This window comes from Osmerus eperlanus, chromosome 6, assembly GCF_963692335.1.
Source record: "Osmerus eperlanus chromosome 6, fOsmEpe2.1, whole genome shotgun sequence".
NCBI classification, from domain to species: Eukaryota; Metazoa; Chordata; class Actinopteri; order Osmeriformes; family Osmeridae; genus Osmerus; species Osmerus eperlanus.
Genome location: NC_085023.1, coordinates 7,064,806 through 7,091,482, shown reverse-complemented (window position 1 = coordinate 7,091,482; position 26,677 = coordinate 7,064,806). Strand labels below are relative to the sequence as shown.

Genomic DNA, 26,677 nt, shown 5'->3' with positions numbered 1-26,677 from the left:
TAATAGTTCAGCCCTAATGAACATTATGGTAAAATGACAATAATCGGTTGAGTTAGGGTTAGCCGTTTCTTGCGGTCAGGCTGCTGGCGTGCCTTTATGTAGTCTTTGTGTTTTTTGCTCTGCACGTGCGATTCCACCGCTCTGATCCCCATTGTCCCAAGTTTGAAATTCTTCTGACACATAACGCAGTTCGCTTCATTTAAGCATTTCCAGGCACCGACCTTAACCAAGAATACTCGTTCTTTTCAAGCCATTTGTAATTGGGTGTGCTTTGCCTTCGGCAAGGGCACAACCTTTGTTATCTCACGTATATATTTATTATTATTTCTTTTCCCACCCCTATTTGGACTAAATAGACAACCTAGGTGTCAAAAGTTTCGTCTTGGTAGCGATTGAGTTGCTTGTATTTTTATTTATGTTCCGTTGCATGGTTTAGGCTCAAGTTAAGTTTTTGTGGTGAAAAGTGAAGCTAACGGTGGCTAATTTGCTAGCCACAGTCACTGACGTCACTACGTCACTAATGTCACGAAAACACGCGTGACTACCTGTAGCAGAACATTCGTTTCGCATCTGTTAACTTTGGGGATAGCTAGGCTAACTATAGCTTTACTGCAAGGCAGCTGCAGAAACGCCACAAGCAAAGAGGCCAGGGTGATAACTATTTACTCATTTTACTTTGTGATGTGAAACACAATTGTGAAATGTAATGTACAATATTAGCTGATATTGTCAAGGAAGTAGGCCCACATCTAGCTACTTTCGGAAACGGTAGTCTACTATTTCACTGAAGCATTAGCATGACATTAGCCTCTGTTGCCCGGGCAACACATACTACAGTGGTCTATGATGCATCTGTTTTCAATCGTTAAAATAAACATTCCTCACAAATACATTTTCGTTGTAGGATTTATTATGACATTACATTACAAGTAAACGATTTGTTGGTGAAATTATCATTACCTGTGGTTTCAAACCAGTGTTGCTCACTGCAACGCTGTAGCCTACGCGAGACACTAGAAAAACATCTACACAGCTGTTTAGGAAGTCAAACGGTGACAGAACATGTTCGGCACTCCCCTTACTTAAATCAAAAGTCTTTCAATAGGTGAAACTATCTGACTACTAACCTGAACTTCATTGCCACTGTGGCGAAATTTTTGGGCATTCATTTAAGCGGAAAATAGTTTTTTGAGCTCTATGTAAAATAAACCGCCGCCGTTTTCCAATTGGTAAAAACCTTGTCTATGAAGGTGATGTCTTTATCATTTCTGGCTCCAAATTGTCGACAGGGGAAGCAGAAACATGCATGTAGCTTGGCTGAGTTCTGTAACCAAGTTTGAGAGCGATGCCTAGGACCTTGGCTGAAAATGCGCATGGGGTACGTTTGCAGAACAGGCTGCATTGGATTGCTGTCATTCAAAACATGCTCGCCTTCACACACAGCAGCAGTAATGTTGGTACCGAGAGACAGGGAAGTGCTTCCACTAGGACCAGCACGCTCTGCCTGCTCTGGAGTATGAGTTTAATATCCCTTGTTGCAGGGGCAGTAGTAGATGGTTTGGGGATCAGAAATCGATGCATGATAAAAGGTTTTTCTTTGTAGGTACAAACACGCACGCAAAGAACAATCGATGGCTAACAAAGCTAAAAGACTACTGTTAACGTCTTTAACCCGTGTATCTTCTATGAAAATAAATAAAGAATATAGCTGCAAGCAGCAATGAAGGGGCCAAGCAGCATTCGATATGGAAATTCAGTAGCTAAAGAAGCAAAGCAAAACCTTTAATAAACATTCGCTTTTTTAAAATCGCATTATACTTTTCGGCAACACTGTGGCGCTACCCCGAAACTTTCGATTACCTTCACGGCGTTGCGCAAAAGACGTACACCGAGTTTGGTAACAATAAGCGTTTGGTAAATATGTCATTTTGAGACAAAATGCGCTGGCTATATGTAGCAGCGTTATATCTACAAAGCACAATGAATCCGCTTCTTCTTGACTATAAATCCCCTGACAATGAAACGTTATAGTTACCATTGTGATTATACTGCTAGACAGCTACTGTGGTGTACCTGGCTTCGCTAAACAGATGATCCGGTATCAAGACTTGCTTGATGACTGTGGCTGGATTCGTTCCTACGACCTTGCGTTTCAAAGGAGCCTGTCTTATCCCAGTGAGCTATTCTCGCTGCTGGGAAATGCTGTGTTCGGTTACTTTATTAAAAAAATGAAGTCGTTTGCTCCCGTGGCGAGCTTTGTCAGATTTGACCCAAGTATAAACAGCTGTAATTCAGTCATATTTTGACATATCAAGGTGATTGTGGTAGGAAGATGATTAGATGACATGCTCGCGATGACATTTCCAAAGTTTCGTCTCCATACGGTAAACCGTCGCAGAGACAAGGCCTCACGTCCGCTATGGCGTGCTCTTTGTCAAAATCATTTGCGCGTAACTCGTGAACGGTTTGACTTATCGATGCCATTTTGTCTGCATGGTCTGAAGATGATCTCTTACAATTTTCATGAAAATCGGAGCAACGGCCTAGGAGGAGTTTGAAAAAGTTGGCATTTCTTAAAATGCAAATCACGCCATAGGGTTCAGTGGAATAGTCTGCATCTAAGGAATCCGATGAAACCTCACTTAAGAAAAACGGTGTCATGGTTCAAAAGTTATGGGCGTAAACGCACCTCCAACTTTGACACTTTGGTGGCGCTATAGTGCTTCATGGATCGACATGAAACTTGGTGATAAATAGTCAGGAGATCGTTCCAAATTAGTGTGCCAAATTTCAAAACTTCGCACCAATCGCTATGCATAATAATAATAATAATAATAAAACTAAAAAAAACAATAGGTGCCACAGCAGCTTTGCTGCTGCTTGGCCCCTAATTACAACTGAAACAGAAGTATGAAATTCCAGGGTCTAACATTAAACACCAATGCTACACTTTACTATTCGTCAAAAGCCCTCCACAAAAGACCGATATAAAATAACTTCGAGAACAAGTGAGTGAGTGGCAAGAGATTCGAGGTTGATTTCACTTTTATCGGTAAACGTGGATGCGGAGCTCTAACCTAGTTGCCCATTATCAACAAGACAATCACTGAGGAATGTTTTAAAAAGATTGGTTGAAAAAAAATGCATATTACTGAAAGCACTAACAGACTTTTTCATAGCTTCAACATGTAACCATTTTGGCTGAAGTCAGAAGGAGCTTGGGGGGGGGGGGGGGGGGGGCGGCAGAAATCTGAAATCCAGCCCCCCCCTGGACCCGGCCCTGTTGCCGTAGCATAAACTTTGTCAATCTGTTCATGAAGATAATTAATTTCAGCCTAAGCCGTACAACGGAACGTTAAATCGAATTCAACCAACGCAATCGCTACCAAGACGAACACAGCAGTAGTCTACTGTACTGTAGTAGTATAATTTACCGGGGCAGCTTCTCCACACAGGGCTATATCGCATTTTGCGTTGGTACTGACAATGATCGTTACCAGTGAGCTTTTTATGAATGAGCGATTTTCCACTAAATAAATGTCAAGCTTATTTACGTTTTTGGGGGCATATTTTCAGTTAGCAGATGGTACTGTTTGAATCGCGATTCCATCTTCTACTGCCGGTAACGTTGTAGAATAATCTTCAAAGGGGGTTCTTTATTCATGAATGAATGCAATATGAGTAGGCTAAATGCTTGAAAATATCACGAGAAGGGAAAACTTAAAAGGACGTTTTAATCATAGAGATTAGGTCAATTTTTACACCGGTCTGCCAAATGTATTCGTTTTTATTCAGCTATGAGGCTGCCTCTTGCAGGGGAAATGAGAAGACATCATATTTCATTCTACACTTCACTCGTATTTTGAGTTGTAAATGAGCAGCAAAAAAAAGATGCTTTTAAATCTATGTAATCTTTATAAATAATAAGTAGGCCCTATGCATTTTTATATAAAATATACAGAAATATCAGTTGTAAAAATGTCATTAAAAAACGGACCCCTGTGCAACCGACGCAAGCAAGCACACCCTACAATTTCCCCAGAAATTGTACCCTCTCTAGTTGAACTTGCATTTCCCCATGTTTCTAAGTTGAGTGGCTATCAACCATTGCTGTATTACCTGTATAGCCGATGCTTTATGTCATCAAAAGCTGCGCAGTAGGCTACGCTCTGACCTAACGAAAGACAACACAGCGCATAGCCTACCAAAGAAAAGAAAAAAAATTCGACCTGGCAGAACAGATTGCCTGCATTTTCGCAGTGACCAAAAAATTAAGACCCATCCAATCTGAATTTAAGACAATTTAATACTTTTTAAGGCCTTATTTTTAGGAAAAGTGATTTAAGACTTTTTAAGCACCCACGGCCACCCTGTGCACATGTAGACTAAACAAGCTAACGTGCACAGTCATGTGCCTGTGTGTGGACTGTGATAACACAAGGCCGTAGCCATGGAGTCAACATTGGGGGGGGGGGGCGTACATTTTTTTGAATGATAATTTCGGACAGCGTGCGTGGTTGCCTGTCGTAGCATATCACATTTATATTTTTATATCAATATATTGGGGGGACATTTTGACCAGATTTGAATATTGGGGGGGGATGTGTCCCCCCCCCCCCAATATTCGGCCTTGTCATAACACATTAAACTAGGCCAAAGTGTAGTTGTTTTATTTAGTTTTACATGCTTGTGAAGCTGTTATAAATGTTGTCTTCCACTTCAATCTGTCTAGTCTAGTCTAAGTCTTCACATGCAGTATCCATAAAGTAGCCTACTGGTTTCCACTAACTTCAACATGCTAGCCATGAGACAACATGAAGTGAAAGTGTGATGATAATACATTTACGAGGTTGCAAATATGGACTGCATCTTATAATGTATTACTTACTAAGTATTACAAAGAATATGAATTTGAATATGAATTAATATAAACTGAAACCTTACCTGATAGCAGTAACGTTATCCGCAGCTGAGCTCTTCTTCTTTTGATGTTATGGCAGATTGCAACCAACGTTTAAGCAGCTGAGGTCAGTTTTTCCAAAGAACAGTTTTTTATTTCCTAGTCAGTGAGAGATAAGGGTTGGTAAGATGAGCAATTCAAAAATATGGTTAAAACTTTCAAACTAAACATGACTGAGGTTTGTTAAAGTGTATATTTTGTATTTCTGTTGTATTCATATTATTTAATGGCATTTATACAATTTTTAACAAAAGATAGAACTGACAGCCTGTTTAATTGTCAAATGGTGTAACCACAAAAAATGACAAATATCTAATATTTCACCTTCATGCAATTGCTCTTATGAAATTAGTAGTTTATTTAGCAATATCCTATGAGAATATGTTTTATTACATTTATTTCTGAATTTAAATTATATGCTGTAAACATCTTGTTTTATGTCTATTCTTTGACCATTTGAGTAAAATGTGTTTAAACACCCATTATTACAGTGTAGTAGAGTATTAAATTATAATCCATATTAACTTTTTTGTACAATATTTGTCTTTTAGACAAAATAGTGGTTACACCAATTGACATAAATCGGTTATACCAACTGACCATAAAACGTCTACAGCAAGGACAATAAATTGACAGAGAAAATATGCATCAAGGTAAACTGAATTGGATATTTTAATATATATTCATGTCATTCATCATATTCCATATCAAAAATCAACATCAATGAGGAAACAGGATTAACTTTCTATAACATTCTATTTGATTTCAGTTCAGTTCTCATACAATTTCAGCCTATACCCATTGCTTTCTAAGAGAGTGAGATAAAGTGTGTGTGAGAGAGAATAAGAGTAAATGAAAGAGTGGGTATGATCATTTCTTAACAACCATGAAGAAACAGGATTAACTTGTGTTGTGATGTGTGAGGTGTTGTAAAGTAACAGCCATTGTTTTGAAAAGAGAGAGAGCATGTGTGTGTGCGCGCATGTGCGTGCCTGTGTCTGCATGTGTGCGCGCTGTTGTGATCTTGTATTAAGAAATTTGCACTTTTTAAGCAAGCAAAACATTCTGGTACAAAGTTTTGACGGTTACACCACTTAAACATTTTTGCCATTATCCTCCAATTATTCTCTCAAAATTAATTACAACCAACTTTTCAACTGAGGCTTTCACTATTCCCTCTTGCAGGGGAAATGAGAAGATAACCGTTTCACTTTACACTTCACTTTTTGTATTTTGAATTGTAAATGAGCAGCAACAAATGTATTATTTTAAATCTATGCAATCTTCATAAATAATAAGTAGGCATTTTTATATAAAATATACAGAAATATCAGTTGTAAAAATTAGTTAATAAACGGACCCATCTGCAACCGACGCAGGCAAGCACACCCTACCAGGGGCGGTTCTACACGTGGGCCTACAGGGGCCAGTGCCCCTGTAAAAATGTCCCTGGCCCCCCCTGTGGCCCCCCTGAGCTGACTGAATAAAATAAAAAAAATCCTGTTTTTTGGGGGGGGGTTTTTACATGTTTTTCTTCTTCTAGTAGTCATCATGAAACGAGGAAAGAACATTGCAGACTCTTTTGCCCCAGTAAATAAAAAAGTTAGAGAAACATATCAAAGTATTGAGAGAGCTGAGGAGCTGGAAGAGGGAGAGCCAGAGCCGTTTGTATGATTTTAATGTATGTAATGTATTTTTTAATGTATGTAATCTTTGATCCCACGGGGGATCAAAGATTACATTCTTGCTCCGGCTTTAACGTCTGGATATTCGGCACCGTTGCCACAACGGACCGAATGGCTTCGCTCGCATCTTTCTCCGCCACCATTACGGAACTACAACTCAAACTAGCGCACAACATCAACGTCATCGTTCTCAGCCACTCCCTCTGTTCGCTGATTGGACCGGTAAAAAGTTTACCGAAGACATCTGACCAATAGTTCAAGTTTATTATCATATACTCATAAACAGCATTTATCAGTCATGAAATTTTTGGTGCTCAATGTCCGTTCAACTCAAAAGTACTGGAGAATGGAGAAAAAGGGTAGAAAAAAAGAAGAAAAATTGTAGTGCAAAAAGATATTTCAAGGACAGTTCAGCATCCTGATGGCATGTGGGTAAAAACTATCCCTGTATCTGCTGGTACGTGACCTTATGCTCTTGTACCGCCTTCCAGAAGGCAGGAGGGAGAAAAGACTGTGGCAGGGATGACTAGGGTCAGAAATGATCCGCTTGGCCTTTCTCCTGCAGCGCTGACTGTAAAGGTCCTGAATGGATGGTAATGCAGTCCTTGTAATACGCTGTGCAGATTTGACCACTCTTTGTAGTGTCTTCCTGTCCTGGGCAGTGCTGTTGCCAAACTATGTTGTAATGCCACCAGTCAGTATGCTTTCAATGGTGCAGCGGTAAAAATTGGTCAGTATAGTGCAGTCCATGCCAAATTTCCGCAGTCGCCGCAGAAAAAAAAGCCTCTGTTTCGCTGTGCTTGTAACCACACCAATATGGTGTGTCCAGCTCAGATCCTCGCTGATGTTGATACCAAGAAATCTGAAACTTTTGACTCTCTCCATAGCTGTGCCCCCGATGTGAATGGGTGCATGTTCTCCCTGCAGCCGCCTGTAGTCCACTATCAACTCCTTGGTTTTTGCTACATTAAGCAGCAGGCTGTTATCCTTACACCAGGATGTCATTGTTGCCACCTCTGCTCTGTAGGCAGACTCATCACCATTCTTGATGCAGCCGATCATGGTGGTGTCATCAGCAAACTTAATGATGGTGTTGGAGGTGTTCGTGGCTGCACAATCATAGGTGAACAGGGAGTACAACAGTGGGCTTAACACACAACCCTGTGGGGCACCAGTGCTGAGTGTTAAACTGGTTGAGATGATGTTACCTAGCCGTACTGCTTGTGGCCTGTCTGTCAGGAAGTTCAATATCCAGCTGCACATGGAGGGACTGATGTTCAGGTCCTGTAGTTTCATGATGAGCCTGGATGGTACTGTGGTGTTGAAGGTGGAGCTGAAGTCGATGAAGAGCATCCGCACGTACGTGTTGTTCTGATCCAGGTGAGAGAGAGCAGTGTTCAAGGCCAAAGCTACAGCATCATCTGTAGACCTGTTCGGCCTATATGCAAACTGGAGTGGGTCTAATGCAGGTGACAGGCAGGATGTAATGTGGTCTTCGACTAACCTCTCAAAGCATTTCATCACAACAGAGTTGAGTGCGACAGGGCGGTAATCATTGAGACAGCTCACTGATGGTTTTTTATGGACTGGGATGATGATGGCCCTCTTGAAGCTATTGGGGACAACAGACTGGGACAGGGAGAGGTTAAAGATGTCAGTGAACACCTCTGCCAGATCAGGAGCACAGGCCTTGAGAACACGGCCAGGGATGTTGTCAGGTCCTGGAGCTTTATGCACATTCACTCTCCTGAATGACTTGCACACATCAGTCACAGATACCTGGAGAGGGCAGCTGTCTTGCTCCAGCAGTACCTCTGACCTGGTGTGTGACTCAAATCGAGCATAAAAGGTGTTTAGCTCTTCTGCAAGAGAAACAGAGACCTCTGCTTGATGGCTCTTTCCTTTATAATCTGTGATGGTCTTCAACCCACTCCACATGTCTCTAGTGTTGGATCCTGTGTAATAAGACTCCACTTTCTCTAATATATCTAAAGCCCAGACGCAGTACAAAAGCAAAATGAAAATTGAGCGGAAGTACGTAGGAGGGCAGAGCCAGGCTACTCTCGCCCTGCCTTGGTCTTGGTCTTGACTCGGTCTCGACCCCTCAAAGTCTTGGTCTCGATACACTCTGGTCTTGGTCATGACTTGGTCTCAGTTTAGGTGGTCTTGACTATAAAACTGATACATTTTATGAACTTACTGTGTCAGTGTCACATAACCGATCGTCTTAGGCCTATATTGCATTCACTTCGCTAGTCTACTAAGATATACTTCAGCCAGGCTTCTGCCGAGACGACAGTAGGCTACACATAGGCCGATAATTTGGTTCGTGAAAATCTTGATATTGATTTGGGGACAATGACATGGCTAGCTGTATTCTTGTTAAACATACTGTCATATTATATTTACTGTTAGGAGAATATGTCAACTTTGATGCGGTCATCTCACATCCCATTCACTATTCAACTCGCTACTTCAGGTAGCGACAGTAGCCTAGTATATGGCCGATAGTCCGTCCTTTGTTCGTGAAAATCTTGATATTGATCTGGGGACAATGACATGGCTGGCCAGCCAGCTCATCTTCTGGTCAAACATACTGTCAAATTATAGTTACTTTTTGTCAACCGTACACAATGTTATTCCCTTTGAATCTTGCTAGCATAACGTTAGCTTTCTGGCTAATAGCTCAGCTAAAGGAAAGCCAGTGTTGGTTCTATGAGCTGAGTGGACAAGAAATACTGGCTCCACAATAATTGGGTAACATTGAAAAACTAGATTTACACCTAAACCTACCTAAACACCTACACAGGGCTCTCAAGTTTTATCATAAGTTTGGCGTGAGATTCCCATACCTGTCAACGTTTGGGTAAAGATTCAGACTCTGGCAGGGGCGGAAAAATTACAAGGGCTCCTACTGCACAACATAGGGCCCCACCAGTGTAAAAATGGGAATTGGTGGCGAAAACACCTAGACTGTAGGCATGTAAACTAGTTTAGCTTGCTAACGCAAGAGCATAGGTAGAATGTGTGATGATTTAGCCTAGTTTATTGGCAATGGGGCTAACGTTGTTTCATGTTCCTGACTGTTTCATTCAAATAAATAACCCGTGTTGTTATGTAAATCTACAATTCACGATGCATGTTTGTCCAGATCTTTGTCAGGTTATTTTTCAGCAAGATGTCTAGAGCTAGCTAACTGAAGCTGAGTTGAATCACAATATAGTTTGGTTGCTAAGCTGTAACGTTCTACCCACCTAAGTCGATCCAGTTTGCTTCGACAACAGAAGTTTAAATGATATCTAGTCAATCTGTTGAAAACAGTGTTGTGTAGACACAATAGATTTGCGCGTTTTTATTTCAAGTCTCCACCTTCGGTGTTTCAGTGAGTGCTGTTGGCCGTGTTGCGTTTTTGCTCCCCAGCTTCACTTGTTGAAAACCAACCAATCAGCGCGCAGCTCATCTAAATATTAATGAGCATACCATAAAAGGAGAAAAGCTAGTGTTTTTTCCCGGGAAAATTTCAGAGGATCTATCAGGGGGCATAGAACAGCACCCGGGCCATTTTCAACCCAACCGATGTTACATACCCTATTCGGAGACCTTAAGGAACAGTGTGAAATACCCCAAAAAACCCAGTCAATCAACCCTTTAAGGAAAAGCATTTTTTCGCTACTCCTCCTACAATTCTTGTCGAATATTCTTCAAAATTGCCACAGATGATCTCCAGACCAAGCCTCACAAAAGTTATCCCCTGGAGCTTTGATTTTTGCAACCGTTTGTTAGTTACAGCCAATCAAATTGATGTGGCTGAATTGATGTGGCCGCCATTTTGAATATAACGTTTTTTCGCTAGCTCTCCTATAAGGTTTGTCCAATCTTCACCACATTTGGCACAGATCATCTTCAGACCAAGCCTCACAAAAGACATCACGTGTTTTGATTATCTAAACCTTTCAGACCATCAAAGTCGTCAACCAAGCCACCATAAAAGAAGTGAGGTCATATCTCAGCACCTCTTTACTGCATTGACACCAAATTTGGTATAAGGACTAGGGACCCTGTTCTAAAGAGGTCCAAAATAGGTCATGCCATTTCACCTCTAGGTGGCGCTGCAATAAGCAAAAATGTTGCACCATTTATCTTCAGATCAAGCCTCACAAACCTTTTCACATTCCGGTAAAGCTGATCAATGTCGGCGATGAAGATCATATCTCAGGAAATAGTTGCTGAATTGACAACAAACTTGGTACAGGTGCTCGGGACCCTGTTTCAAAGAGGTTCACAAAAGGTTGTGTCATCTAACCTCTAGGGGGCGATCCCGTGTCTGACACATATTCAATTGTGATACCAGCTGAATTGATGTGGCCGCCATTTTGAATGAATGAATAAAACGTTTTTGGTGAATACCAAATATTCACCTAATGTGGCACAGATTATCTTCAGACCACAATCACCTTGACATGTCAAAATAGAACTGAATTACAGCTGTTTAAACTTGGGACAAATCTGACAACCGCTTGCCACAGGAAAAATTCCTTATATTTTTACGCAGTCACTGAAATCTGATTTCCAGCACTGAGAATAGCTCACTAGGATAAATTGGTGTCCTGGCAACATCAACGTCAGAGGTTCAAATCCAGCCAAAGCTGACAAGCTTGTCATGTCTCTGATTCTCTGTTTAGCGAGACGATAAGCCACTGCAAAGGAAGCCAGGTACACCGCAGTGACTAGATGTTTCTTCTGGTTTATCTGACCTGCTTGGCCACCATTGCTGCTTGCAGCTATATTTCATATTTAAATTTGTGAAAGTACTATTTAACCCTTGTGTTATCTTCGGGTCATTCTGACCCATCAGTCATTGTGACCCACCGTCGTATTGCGACAACTTTACCGCATACAAAAACAAAGTGAAGCATTTTCTTTTAACCATAGGACTGTCTCAGACCCCCCACATTGCAAATGTTAAAAGAAAATTATTAGGATTCCTCCGTAAGGAGGAAACCTATTGTTATTGTTAGTTTTATTGTTATTGTTAGTTTTATTATTATTGGTGGCCAAGCCGCGAAGCGGTGAAGCCACTTAAGTGTTTCTACCTTTTCTTATTAGGATTCCAGTTAGGAAAACACGCGTGACTACCTTTGGCAGAACATTCGTTTCGCATCTGTTAACTTGGGGGATAGCTAGGCTAACTAAAGCTTTACTGCAAGGCAGCTGCAGAAACACCACAAGCAAAGAGGCCAGGGTGATAACTATTTACTCATTTTACTTTGTGATATGACACACAATTGTGATGTGTAATGTACAGTATAAGCTGATATTATTAAGGAAGTACATCTACTTTCGGAAACAGTAGTCTACTATTTCACTGAAGTATTAGCATCATGACATTAGCCTGTGTTGCCCGGGCAACACATACTATAGTGGTCTATGATGTAGCGTTATCTGTTTTCAATCGTTAAAATAAACATTCCTCACATATACATTTTCGTTGTAGGATTTATTATGACATTAGATTACAAGTAAACGATTTGTGAGTGAAATTATCATTACCTGTGGTTTCAATCCAGGGTATCACTGCAACGCTGTAGCCTACGCGAGACACTACAAAAACATCTACACAGCTGTAGGAAGTCAAACGGCGACAGAACATGTTCGGCACTCCCCTTACTTAAATCAAAAGTCTATCTAACTACTAACCTGAACTTCATTGCCACAGCCTAAACTTTGTCAATCTGTTCATGAAAATAATTAATTTCAGCCTAAACCGTACAACGGAACGTTAAATCCAATTCAACCAACGCAATCGCTACCGAGACGAACACAGCAGTAGTCTAGTACTGTACCGTAGTAGTACAATTTACCGGGGCAGCTTCTCCACACAGGGCTATATCGCATTTTGTGTTGTTACTGACAATGATCGCTACCAGTGAGCTTTTTATGAATGAGCGATTTTCCACTAAATAAATGTCAAGCTTATTTACGTTTTTGGGGGCATATTTTCAGTTAGCAGATGGTACTGTTTGAATCGCGATTCCATCTTCTACTGCCGGTAACGTCGTAGAATAATCTTCAAAGGGGGTTCTTTATTCATGAATGAATGCAATATGAGTAGGCTAAATGCCTGAAAATATCACAAGAAGGGAAAACTTAAAAGGACGTTTAAGTCTTAGAGATTAGGTCAATTTGTACACCGGTCTGCCAAATTTATTCGTTTTGATTCAACGATGAGGCTGCCTCTTGCAGGGGAAATGAGAAGACATCTATTTCATTCTACACTTCACTCGTATTTTCAGTTGTAAATGAGCAGCAAAAAAAATGCTTTTAAATCTATGTAATCTTTATAAATAATAAGTATGCATTTTTATATAAAATACAGAAATATCAGTTGTAAAAATGTCGTTAAAAAACGGACCCCTGTCCAACCGACGCAAGCAAGCACACCCTACAATTTCCCCAGAAATTGTACCCTCTCTAGTTATTATTCTAGTTCCATGGGAGTCAATGGCAGCCCCTTGAACCCTTGGATAACTTTTTGTGAAATTTGGCACACTCATTAAGGACAGTTCCTTCTATACCTACACCAAGTTTCATGTATCCCATTAGACCACTCTAGCGCCACCAATGGGTCAAAGTTGGACTTGTGTTTACATACGCAACTTTTGAACCGTATGACTGATTTTCAAAAATGAGGTACCATTGGATTCCCTGGATCAAGACGAGTTCAACGCACCCTATGACGTCAATTTCCGGTTATATAGATTTTTCGCCATTTCCGGTTTTATCAAAAACCTTTGAAAGCCTACTCCTCCTACAATTTTTGTCAGATCTTCTTTAAAATTACCAATGATGATCTTCAGACCAAGCCTCACAAAAGTTATCGAAAAGAATTTTGATTCTCACAACCGTTTGTTCGGTACAGCCAATCAAATTCAGCAGAAAAGCCGCCAAACAAGAAGTGAAGTCATATCTCAGCAAATCTTTGAGATATCAACGCCAAACTTGGTATGATGACTCGGAACCCTCTTCTGAGGATGTCTACACAATTTGGTGTCATGTGATCACTGGGCGTGGCCGCAGGAAGCAAAAATGTGTTTTGGCCAATAACTATTGATTTGTTTGCCTTTACTAAGTGATTCCTTTGTCTCATGATATCTTGGGACATCCCGTGTGTGACACATGATAACTTGTGATAAAAGCCGAATTGATGCGGCCGCCATTTTGAATTCATTGAAAAACGTTTTTTCTCTACTCCTCCTACAATTTTTGTCATATCTTTTTCAAAATTACCAGAGATGATCTTCAGACCAAGCCTCACAAAAGTTATCCCATGGCGTTTTGACTTTCTAAACCGTTTGGCCGGTACAGCCAATCAAAATCGGCAACAAAGCAACCAAACAGGAAGTTGGGTCAAATCTCAGCAAATCTTTGAGATATCAACACCAAACTTGGTATGTCACAAGGAATACACTACAAGATGTTACCATGTGCAAAGGCAACTTCATATCTCAAAAAATGGTTGATATAAAGCAAATCGCACACACTCAGCCTTTCCCCTGACACACGCACAAGCTTGGCGAGACGCATACACAACATTTCAGGCAATTGTGGGCTGACCAAGCCCCCACTCATTCCTTGGCTTGAAGTGAAGGCCCTTGTGGATCTTGATGGTAATGCATTTTAGAAAAAGTTCTCAAATTCCTGAAACATTGATAGTATAGGCCAGGAGTAACTACCACACCACAAATGACGCACCATTATCCATAGGTGGCGCTACGGCCAAGCCCCAATTGTCCATTTACAAAGTGATGCCATTCGCATCCCATTTGTCCCAAAATTCTGAAATTCATTAGATATGGCTTATTTCTCATGAGGAACAAAAAAGCCTCAATAACCTATAACGGCCGCCATATTAGATTTTTTTGTACAATAAAGATTTAGGAAACACGTTGTTTCGCTACTTCTCCTACAATTTTTGTCCAATCTTCCCCAGAATTGGCAGGTATCATGGTCAGAGCAACCCTCACTGAATTCTTCAACAGATTTTTGAATTTCAAAACCGTTTGTCCGGTACAGCCAATCAAAATCGTCAACAAAGCACCCAAACAGGAAGTTGGATCAAATCTCAGCAAATCTTTGAAATATCAACACCAAACTTGGTGTGTCACATGAAAGACACTACATCGTGTTCCCATGTGAGAAGGCAAATTAATATCTTAAAAAATGATTGAAATAAAGGAAATCTAATTTATTTCTAACGCTAAAATAATGCTTTACACATCCGCCAGTCAAAAAACTCTGATTCAATCACAAGTTCATGAAGACTCTTGAGAATGTTTAGTACACAAATCTCAGAAAAAGTTGACTGTAAGATGAAAAGTCGATTTGTGGTGAATATTTGAAACATGCATGCTTGGCTAATTGCTAACAACATTTCCAATGAAATGTCTCCCCTGCTCTTCAGCGCGCCCGTGCTCCACATTCTCACACACTCAGCCTTTCCCTTGACACACGCGCAGGCTTGGCAAGACGCATACACAACATTTCAGGAGAGTGTGGGCTGAGCAAGCCCCCCTCACTTCTTGGTCTTAAGCAAAGGCCTTGTGAATCTTGATGGTATTGCATTTCCGATTTTGTATGCAATGGTAAAAAGTTCTTCAAATCCTGAGACATTGATAGTATAGGTTAACAGTAACTACCACACCACAAATGGCCCAACATCACCCATAGGTGACGCTACTGGCCACGCCCTGATGCACAAAGATACAAGGCTTTCTGGAATGGGTAGGCTCACTAAGCCCCCTCCCTTCACTCCTTGGGTTGAAATAAAGGCCCTTGTGGATCTTGATGGTATTGCATTTCAGATTTGGTATCCCATTGGTAAGTCTGCAGCATGGATTTTTATATACAGTGACAATTTGTAAAGAATATACATTTTTCAATGGTTTGCAATGTTTGGAGGAATCCGCCATTGCTGCTTGCAGCTATATTTTTTATTTGTTTTTGTATTGGGTAAACACAACAATTGTTCGTTATGAACCTTTGGGTCATGTGACCCGAAGGCAGCACAAGGGTTAACCAAAATTTGTTCTTAATTTTTTTTCTGAGGGGCTTGTTATTTGCTTTTAGCCAAACTGACCAAAACAGGTTCAAACCAGAAATGATTTTTGATTAGACCAATGTAAAAATGCACTTGAAACAAATGACACAGTAGTTTCACTTTTTTAACTGCCCACTGACACTGCACATCTCTAACAGGGGTGCACTGACTTCTCAGCAAGAGCTATGGGATAATTGAGAGACACAGCAGGTGATTGTCTCTGACAGCCATCAATCACTCAAATTCAACAGGATAGGTGTTGAACTACTTCGCTGGCATGTTTGGCAGCAGTTCTGATCAGTTTCATTTTGTCATAACCATGTAGTGCTCCTATCTGTCCCATTTGGGTAGTGCGAACCCTGGAACACTGACAGGCACTTGCAGATGCAGCTCGAAGTACTTGTTACAGTCTGTATCGGTGAGGCACAATTGAATAATCTCAACGTAGCCGGTCTACATTTCCTGTCTCATTCCCCAGCCTGCATCGAGCTCTCCAGTTCCATACTGCCCAGACCATTGTTTGTTTTCCATTGAACAGATTGCACTGATAATAGTCACATGTGGATAGCAGCTAAGATTGTAAGGGGAATATCTCAGGCTGGAAGGGTGAGCGTAGACCATATCCAGCATCCTAATAGAGTCTGGGACACCACTCAGCACACCAACACCGCCCTGTCACACAAATTATTTGTCATGTCAGACTTGAAACAACAATGACTGTGTGTGCACAGTATGACCTGGGCACCTTAGACAACATGACTGGGGTGAGGAGTGGGGCAAGATGGTGAACAGTTGTGAGGGGTGAACAGAGTGAGAGGCCAGAGAGGAGGGAGTGGTGAGAGAGACTGGGAAAGAAGGGGAGCTGGAGGAGAGGTTAGGGGAGGGAGAGAGTAAGTTGAGGGAGGAATGGGGAAGAAGATCGCAATGTAAAGGGAGAGGGAGGGAAAAGAGATTGTCTTATTACTAGATGTGTCTGCCATCTCCATCTTCTGGGTGTAATTAGTGTGCAGGAGGCACAGCCACCAGCTGCCAAAGAGAGAGAGGGGGAGAGAGAGATGGTGAGAGAAAAAAGAGAGATGGAGAGAGAGGGGAGATAGATGATGTAAAAGAGAGAGATGGGGAGAGAGGGAGAGAGGGGGGAGGAGAGAAAGAGCAAGCCAGGAAAGAGATACAGGGTGAAGGGCGATAATTTAGTGAAGATATTTCAAGGCATACAGTATAAAATTGTAACCTGTTGAATAGAAATTAAATTAGCCCGCAAAATGCGATGCACTTGGATTGTGAAGTGTATTTTCTCTTTTAAAGACCTGCATCTGTAAAAGCAGCAGCCACACATTGAGGGGGTTAGAGGAGAACAAGACAAACAAACATAAAACTAAAAGAACACTTAAAGAAGAGTACGAGACAGGGAGGGGCTAAAGGGAAATAGTAGGAAAGAAGGAGGTGGAAGAAGGGCTGACCGTAATAGATGAGAGAAAGAGATGCTGTCAGAGGCCTGGATGAGAAGGTGAGGGTGGAGGTCAGAGGTGAGGCCAGGTGGAGTAATGGAGACACCAGTAGGACAGATCCTGTATAAAACATGACTAACATACAGACATGCTCAAATTTGTTGGTACCCTTACAGATCATTGAAATAGCGCTTCAATCCTCCTGAAAAGTGATATTAAATGCTATAGCATCATGTGTACTTGCATATATTTGGTATGTCATAGAATAAAGCAAATAAGCTGTGAAAAGAGATTAATTATTGGTCATTCTACAAAGATAGTCTAAAATGGCCTGGACACATTTGTTGGTACCCCTTAGAAAATATTTTCCAAACCAGTAGCTTCTTTAATTAGTGTCACACTTTTCCAATCTTGTAATCATTTAAAAGGAGGAAAGTAGCCACTGTGCCGTTTGGTATCATAGTGTGCACCACACTGAACATTGACCAGAGAAAGCAAAAGAGAGAGTTGTCGAAGAAAATCAGAAAGAAAATAATAGACAAGCGTGGTAAAGGCTACAAGACCATCTCCAAGCAGCTTGATGTTCCTGTGACAGCAGTTGCAAATATTATTAAGAAGTTCAAGGTCCATGGAACTGTAGCCAACCTCTCTATGCGTGGCTGCAAAGAGGAAAATTGACCCCAGATTGAACAGAAGAATCGTGAAAATGGTAGGAAAAGAACCAAGGATAACTGAAGAGATACATGCTGAACTCCAAGCTGAAGGTACGTCAGCTTCTGATTGCACCATCCGTCGCTTTTTGAGCGAACGTGGCATCCATGGAAGAAGACCTAGGAGGTCGCCATTTTTTAAAGAAAAACATAAACAGAATGGAATTTGCTAAAATGCATATTGACAAGCCACAATCCTTCTGGGAAATTGACCTTTGGACATATGAGTCAAAACTGGATATTTTTGGCTCAGCTCTATGTTCAAAATTAAGCTTTAAAAATGTATTTATTTTTTACACCATACCTACAGTAAAACATGGTAGAGGCTCTTTTATGTTTTGGGGCTGCTTTGCTGCACCTGGCAAAGGGTGCCTTGAATTTGTACAGGGCACAATAAAATCTCAAGACTCTCAAAAATCTCAATCTCTTTTAACCAATCTCATTGACAGCTACAGAAAAAGTTTGATTGCAGTGATTACATCTAAAGGTCCAGCTAAATATTAGGTGGAGGGTCCCATCATTTTTGTCCATGCCATTTTCATTTGTTTTTTGATTTACAATATTATCTTGGAAAACAAAATCAAAAGCAAAGTTTGATTTCTATTAAATATGGATTTAACAATGGTGGATGCAATTTACTTTTGTCAGTTTCAAGTTATTTCAGAGGAAATCGTGTATTTGTAATTTTTTGTGGAGGGGTACCAACAAATTTTAGCTTGTTTGTATCCCTCATCCTCCCTCAGACAACCTGCTAGCTTCTCCAACAAGGAAGTTAATAATTCACCTACTGTAAGGTATCTGATGTTGTTTGTGTGTGCGTGTGTGGATGTTCTTGTGTGTGGGTGCATGTGTATTGGCACATGCTTGTGTATGTATGTGTATGTCTGTGTTTGTCCACAGGAAACACCAACAGCATGTTTGCCCTGGACTACATCAGTGGTTCTTTGACGGTGCAAGGCCAGCTGGACAGAGAGAACCCCCTCTACTCTGCTGGATTCACCCTCACTGTCAAGGTGAGATCCCACTGGACATGGAGGTGTGTGTGGGCTTGTTTAGCTATTAATGTGAGAACCAGAAGCAGGTTAGGTTTTTGGATCACGGTTTGGGTTAAGGTTAGGGTGAAGTTAGACATTCTACGGCAGGGTAGTGTTGGCAAAGTTAGACATTCTAAGTGTTTGAGGTGAAGAGAGCTTGGAGTACACTAACATAATAAAACATGTTATACAACAGTTAGTTATGACCAAGTAGTTTGATTGGGAAGAGGCATTTCATGAGTGCTGATATCGAGTATAACAACACTGGGACTTTTTACTATACATGTATCCCTTCGCTTTACAGGTGTTCTAATATCCATTTAAATTAACAATCATTACCTACCTTCAATTGTAACAAACGTCACATGGCAAAGATGAACAGAAACTAGTTTGCAGGAAAATATGTTGTGTTGCTTGTCAACAGTTGCCAAACTATTTGTGTTGGCTTGGCTAAATAAATGACTAAATAATTAAACAAATCATAATTAGTTTAGCTTATTACTGTTAACTAATGAATGGCTCTTGAAGAACTGTTGTACATAAATATCACACTCTCAATCATGTTGTTATGCTGAATAACAGTACTGCGGCCTCATACCTACAATTGAATTACAGCTGTGCTGATATTCAGTTTAACTGCACTCACTCTCAAGTGGTATTGCTTAAATATACATCCAATATTAAACCATCTATGTATGTTAATCTTGAACACAGACATTGTGAAATTCAGGGATATAATCAAGCGTGTGACATGTTCTATGTAAACAGTGTATGTGTCACCCATGTGTGTAGTTTGTGTCCTGCATAGGAAATACTATGGCTTTAGAGAGCCAGGGGGAAAAGGAAGAATGGAAGTGGAAGAGTAAAGGATAAAGGAATATGAGATGTCTTAGTTGGTGTTGTGGATTATGTTTGTCTTGTCCAACTCTCCATATCTCCCATGATCTAGTGTAATGCCACCATCCCTCCTCCAAGCCTACATGTTATACTTTCTACCGCAGAGCAGAAAAAGAGGAATTGTCAGCTTTTCGCCTTACTCTTCTTCCTTTCAACTCAGATGCTTTGTGTGTGAGTGTGTTGTGGATATGTGGTCTCCATTTAAGAATGTGATTTGGATGACTCTGGATGATTAACCTCTGAGTGACCTTATGTTGAGGATCTTATTGGCGTCCTATATCAAAAAAGAAAGATCATTCTGTATTTCTGTTGGTGCAGTTTCAGACAGTGTGTATGGATTTACTTGTGCATTCATGTATGTGTGTGTGCATCTTTGAGTACCAGACAAGGGTTAGAGAGGACTTCTGCATATGTTTAATGTATTTTAACTTAAATCTTTGTGTTTAATTGAATTCAATGGTTACTGACAGCAACATTGTTGAAAGAAAGAAAGCAGAAGAGTTCTTAGAGCAAACATTTGAAAATATACTCTCCTTAAATATATTTATAAGATATGGATTTGTTTCTCTCTCTATTTCCCTCTCACTTCTTTCTCTATCTCTTTGAGCCTGGACTTTTTCTTTTGGTTCTATTGATTGTGGAGTGACTTAGTAATAAAACTAATTTCTCAACTTCACTCAGTTTAGATAGTCTGCTGTGCATGGAGGTAGAGGTCAGCTGTTCATTTATGAGGGGTTGAAAGGGGGTAAAGGGGAGTTAAATGACACATCTGTTTTTATAACCCAGGGACTCAGGTTGTTCTACCCCTCGCTAATTGTATAGCTGTGACATCACTCTCTCTATCAATGACAGAGCATCTCTGTCTTACCTTCTATTCTGTTTCTCTCACTTTCAATTTGCTCCACCACACAAATATATGGTAGAAAGACAGGGAGAGAGAGGGTTAAGAGACAAAGAAAGTAATAGATTCTCCTCAATAGGACTATTTTCTCTTCAATCTCATTGTGTGTGTGTGTTTGTATGTGTATATGTGTGCAGTGTGTGTGTATGGGTGTGCTTGTCCCAAGTGGCCTGCTTTTGCCCCCACTTAGAGCCTATTTGCTGTGATTGCTTGGTGTCGCTCCGTCCCTCTTGATCCAATAGATGAACAGTTGTAAAGACCTGCTGCAGGAGATTGAGGGCGGGCCATTTTCAGTACAGTGTGACACTTTCAGTTCAATGTGACAAATTCTCTCTTTCTCTGTCACCCCCCCCCCCTTTTTCTGGTGTGGTGGCTACTACTCACCTTTTGACTCTCTCTTTCTCTATCTCTTCATCTCTATATCTTCATCTCTATCTCAGGGGACAGAGCTGAACGATGACCGGACACCGTCAGATGCCTCCGTGATGACCAGCTTCACCATCCTATTGATCGACAAGAACGACAACGCACCCACCTTCAACAGCTCTGAGTACCGCGTACGCATTACAGAGCTGGCCCAGGTGGGCTTCGCCCTGCCCCTCTTTATCCAAGCCGAGGACAAAGACGAGGTGGGCCCACACTAGAACCCTTTAATTTAGTACTATATGTGTAGATGATGTAGTTATATTTAAAACTTTTGTATTTGATTCTCATGAGGCTTTCAGGTAGTGCAGTAAGAAGTAGTAGTATGCCGTATCATGTACTGTAAAAGTATAGGCAATATGCAGTATACTAAAGTAATGTGCAGCTGTACTCAGCAGTGGTGATGGAGGTGGAGGCAGGCATGCTGAGACACAGAGTAAGTGTGTCAGCCCAGTGGGAGAGCAGACAACCCTGTTCAACACCATCCTCTTTAGTTTTACATCATGTGTCCACCACTTTCCATCACCTCCTCCTAACAAGCCACCACACTGGCAGGCGCACACACACTCACAGGGAAACACACACAGGGGTACACACAATCATAGTGATGCACATACATACTCCTAGGGATACAAACACACACAGCCACAGGGGGGTACACACACAGATTATCTCTCACTCACACACAGATTCTAACTCACACTGTTCATGTTGTTTAATTGTAACTTGTTTAACTGCATGCTCTTATGATTCTTCCCATTGGCACTTATTTGGTTTTTCACAATGTATGTTTTTGGGGCTATCTCGTTGTTATGATCAGTGACTATGCACTTTTGTAAAGCTCTCTTTTCCAAAGCGACTCAAAAGTCGCTTTGGAAAAAAGCGTCTGCTAAATGAATAAATGTAATATTTCTCACATGTACAGTATTTCTCCCCTCTCTCTTTTCCACTTCCTATACACACAAATACACACTTCGTAGCTCTCACACATACCTGCTCGCTCACTCACGCAGTCTGAGACTAGGAGCACATTCGACTTGACTACAATTTAATTTGCTTTAGAAGAGATGGCATAGAGCATCAAATTATACATAACGAGGAAAATCAATCACCTGGGTTTGAGATAAGCTGAAAGCTAGTCAACTCTGATTGATTCAAGCACCGCAACTGCCAGTGTGGGGTTTGACAGATAACTGCAAGTGAGGGGAAGAGAGAGAAACAGAGAGGGAATGGGTCAGGAGCGAGAGAGGGCAAGGGAGAGGCGGTGAGAGGGAAATTGGTGAGAAAGAGTGAAGGGGAAAAAGTAGCATAACTAATGTTGTAAAGGCAGGCAGTAAAATGAATAATAAAGTGAGAGAGAGAGAGAGTAAAGAAAGATAGTGGCATATTTAGCAGCTAGTTTGTTTATTCATCCCCTGGAATGCATTTGCTCCTGTCGGCATGGCGATGGCAAGGGGGGAGTGCTCAGGGTGCGAGGGGATTGGCACACCTGGCAGGTGATAAGAGGCTCACCGCTGCAGGCTAGCGATCACACCATCCCTGTTCCACCTCCTGCTCCCAGAGTCTGTCAGTGGCCTGTGTGTGCATCTTTCCGAGCGATGGTTTACAGATGCATGTGGCCATGGTGTATTCCCTCCGGCTTCTCTGTGACACAACAGGCACACACATCTTTTCCACATTGGGATTCCACTAACACATTTTTGCTATCATTGTTTTATTTAGCCTCTGCTAGGCCCATGTTTATGGATGTAGCCTGAGTCTAGCCTGTCAGATTATAGACTCCAGTCTTGGAACTCTGTTTATAGAGGAGTCAAGGCAGCAGGACCAGTTCTACCCCCCATCCCAACTGCAGTCGAAGAGTGTGCTGTCTACTTGTTAACCCCCAGCAGCGGGGAGAAGCCACCTCCCTGAAATGAGTCTCTGCAGGTTGGGATGTCTGCATATACACACACACACCGCACACATTCCAATACACCTGTGAAATCTCACTTCCCCCATCCATAAGGGATTATGGGAAGGCAGAAACATGTCATTTTTGTGAGCATGACAAGAGTGGTAGTTAATGCTCTCCTTCATCTCTTCAGCTCCGCTACACTCAAAACTTTCTGCTGGAGTTCGTCACCAAACTTGGTGGCAGCCGTGTGTGACAGGGCCCTCTTTACTCTGGGCTTTTTGCCAGCGCTGCCAAATGGACGGGCAATTACGTTTATGGCCAGTTTGAGGTGACATCCCTGCATATTGGATTGTCTTTTAAATAGGAGCCATCAGCTTGGATGGTCCTCTGCTAGATGAAAACAAAAACAAGCAGCTATTTGAACCACAATCAGAAGGTCCCTATCGACTCACAGCTCCTCTCCCACCTGCTCTGCATGCTTCCTCTGTCCTCTGATTGGATAACTCATAGAAAAGCAATGGAGACTTTGTGTTAGTGGGAGTGGGGGGGGAGGCAAATAACAAGCATTCTTGATTGACCAATACTACACAAACATGTTGAACACAAATGTGTTTGTCATCTTATTTAAACAAAATGTTCTGTCTTTAAAGCATGTTCTGTGTATTTTGTGGACTGCAATATCCTGAGGAATCTAGCAGGATTCATCGCTTCTCAAGCTTCATCCCTCCTCATCCTTCCACATGAAACGCACACCATGAGGCTTCCTGGGCAGGGTTTACCCCTCGTCCCCTGGTTGGGTGCTGTTCCTCGTAGCTTGGGGATTTTCTTTATTCTGCACTCACAAAGCCAGTTCAAATTTACATAATGTTGAGCGATCTGGTGGAGTGAGTTTTATGGTTAGGAGACAAAGAGGACCACTGTGGGACTTCCTCCTTAACTCTAGCTGGTCTGGATCCAGCAGATGCTAGGTTGGATTTAGAGGGCTCTAATCTCCTCCTATCTACTTTTCCCGGCTTTAATATTTCTCCCTTGTTCACTTTTCTTCATCTCCCTTTTTTCTTGTTTTGGGCCTAAAGTTCCAGGTTAAATGTTTATTGAACTCCAAAACAATTTTCTCTCCTCGGATCAATTGTTCTCTGCCATGGTGGTGAGCAGTTTTTCCCGGCAAATGGATTACTGCAGAAATACAAAAAGGGGCCTTGTAATTTGCTGCGGGTGACTAGACAATTCATTATGAGGTTATGTTCATATCGGGGCTGTGTGTGCAAACGACTGGGAGAGGCATGTAGAGCTGTCACTCTAAGATAAGATCTGACCTATGACCCTTTACCTGAAAAAAAGAGAGAGGTAAGAGAGAGAGAGTCTTAGATAGAGAGGTAGACACAGAGAGACAGAGAGAGGTATACACACAGAGAGAGGTAGACACAGAGAAAGATGGAAAGATAGATATATATAGAAAGAGGTAGACACACTGAAAGAGAAGGCTGACTATATGGAGAGAGAGCAAGCAGAGATAAGTTAGAGAGAAACAAAGACAGAAAGATAAAAAAACAAGAAAGAAAAAATGGGCTAAGAAAACAATGTTTAGATTGTCAAAACATTATGTGCTTGGCTGATAAGGGCTGAAAAAATGTGTGGCAGCCATCGATGGGGTGTTAGACCCGCACACGTAACAACATCCCACAAACGTAATACAAATCTGCAGCTTTTAATGTAATAATCCCACAAACGTTTCCCGCAAATGTAATAGCAGTTGCCTACCACAAACGTAATACGTAATATTCCGCAAATGTAATAATTATTTTGTTTGCTGTATATAGTTTCATTTGCAAGAAGGTGACAATCTTCAGCTTTGAAAAATGTAATAACTTCCGACAAATGTAATAAATCACTAATATAATCCAAATCTGCAGCTTTTACAAGTTCCAAGTACTCCAAATGTCTTTACCAGCCAATTACATTTTCTTCACACATAGTTGTCCACTAGGTACTGGCCTGCTTTGACTGATCAAGTGTTTTCCCATCATATTAGTTTCAGGTTTTATAACAAAGTAAAGATAAAAAAATTGCAGAAGTTCTTGAAAGATTTCAAACCAATTATTGTAACCCTATAGAAATGTTTCAGTACAAACACACCTGCTTACAATTAAACTATGCATAAGTAGGCTAAAGAATGCAAAGTATTGATCGTCAGTAACAGCTGGATATTATTTATTCTGGGGACTCCACCCAGATCATGATTCTGCCAAAAATTAATTCCTGTTTGGAGTCAGTGAACACTTTTTTAGAACAGGAAAAATGGCTCTACTAGGTCATGTCCCTAGCCAGGCCATGAATGAGCACTCGAAATGGGCCTTTGTGACTGCCCACTGCTCCTGGCTGCCAAATGAGGAAGGACAAAGGCAGAAAATTTACATTTAGTCATTTAGCAGACACTCTTATCCAGAGCGACTTACAGTAAGTACAGGGACATTCCCCCCGAGGCAAGTAGGGTGAAGTGCCTTGCCCAAGGACACAACTTCATTTGGCACCCTTCTGGTTACTAGCCCAAGGACGTTGTGTCCTTGGGCAAGTATGTATTACGTTGGTGGTAGGCAACTGCTTTTACGTTTGTGGGAAATGTATAACTTTTGTGGGATTGTTACATTAAAAGCTGGAAATTTGTATTGTTTGTGGTTTACTACATTTGTGGGACATTGTTACGTTTGCGTGTCTAACAGATGGGCCTATCCATTACCCAGTGCTTGATCAGACAGAGGATACAAACACTCACACTGAGCATCCAATGTGTCTTGTACATTCTAGTATGTGTTTGTATGTTACCTTTGTCTCTTTATTCTCTGTATTCCACTACTGTCTAATGCAGTGCTTTGTACTTATTTTAACATCTTACTCCTTCCCTCTCTTTTGTTGTCCTCTCCTTTTTTTCCCCCTCCCTCCCCTGTCCTCTCCTTTCCTCTCATCTCCTCTCCTCAGGGAGTGAACAGCATGTTCCAGGTCTATCTGACAGGGAACAACTCGCAGCACTTCACCATCTCGCCCACAGCAGTGCAGGGTCGGGCAGACATCAGGATGAGGGTGGCCGTGCCTCTGGACTATGAGACCATCCGCAGCTACAGCTTCTCTGTGAGTTCACACTTAAACACACACACACACAAATACTGTACCCATATACACACACACACTGTTGCACATACAAACACTTACTGTACACACACAGACACAAACACTGACACACACACAGCGGCACACACTTGCATGCAAGGCTGTGTGGAGCTAGTGTTATTGAGCTGTCTGTATACACTTGTAGATATGAAGGAAGAAAATGGTGGCTTTGTTAAGGCAATTAGAAGAACTCTTGTGAAGTGAAATATTGAGGAGACAGTACAATCTGTCATTCATATTGAACCAGGGAGTTAGGTGGCTGAGCGGTGAGGGAATCGGGCTAGTAATCCGAAGGTTGCCAGTTCGATTCCCGGTCAAGCCAACTGACGTTGTGTCCTTGGGCAAGGCACTTCACCCTACTTGCCTCGGGGGAATGTCCCTGTACTTACTGTAAGTCGCTCTGGATAAGAGCGTCTGCTAAATGACTAAATGTAATGTAAATGTCCCATTGTATGATTAGATG

General features: G+C 41.4%; 1 protein-coding gene across 1 annotated transcript in view; it reads left to right on the top strand.

Moving 5' to 3' along the window:
- The window catches only part of cdh23 (cadherin-related 23), a 415,870-nt gene that overhangs the window by 189,429 nt on the left and 199,764 nt on the right, over positions 1–26,677 (top strand). Inside the window, exons 10-12 of the mRNA XM_062463257.1 lie at positions 18,801–18,913; positions 21,173–21,361; positions 26,026–26,175. Of these exons, the coding sequence (XP_062319241.1) occupies positions 18,801–18,913; positions 21,173–21,361; positions 26,026–26,175 (452 nt within the window). The remainder of the gene's footprint in view (positions 1–18,800; positions 18,914–21,172; positions 21,362–26,025; positions 26,176–26,677) is intronic.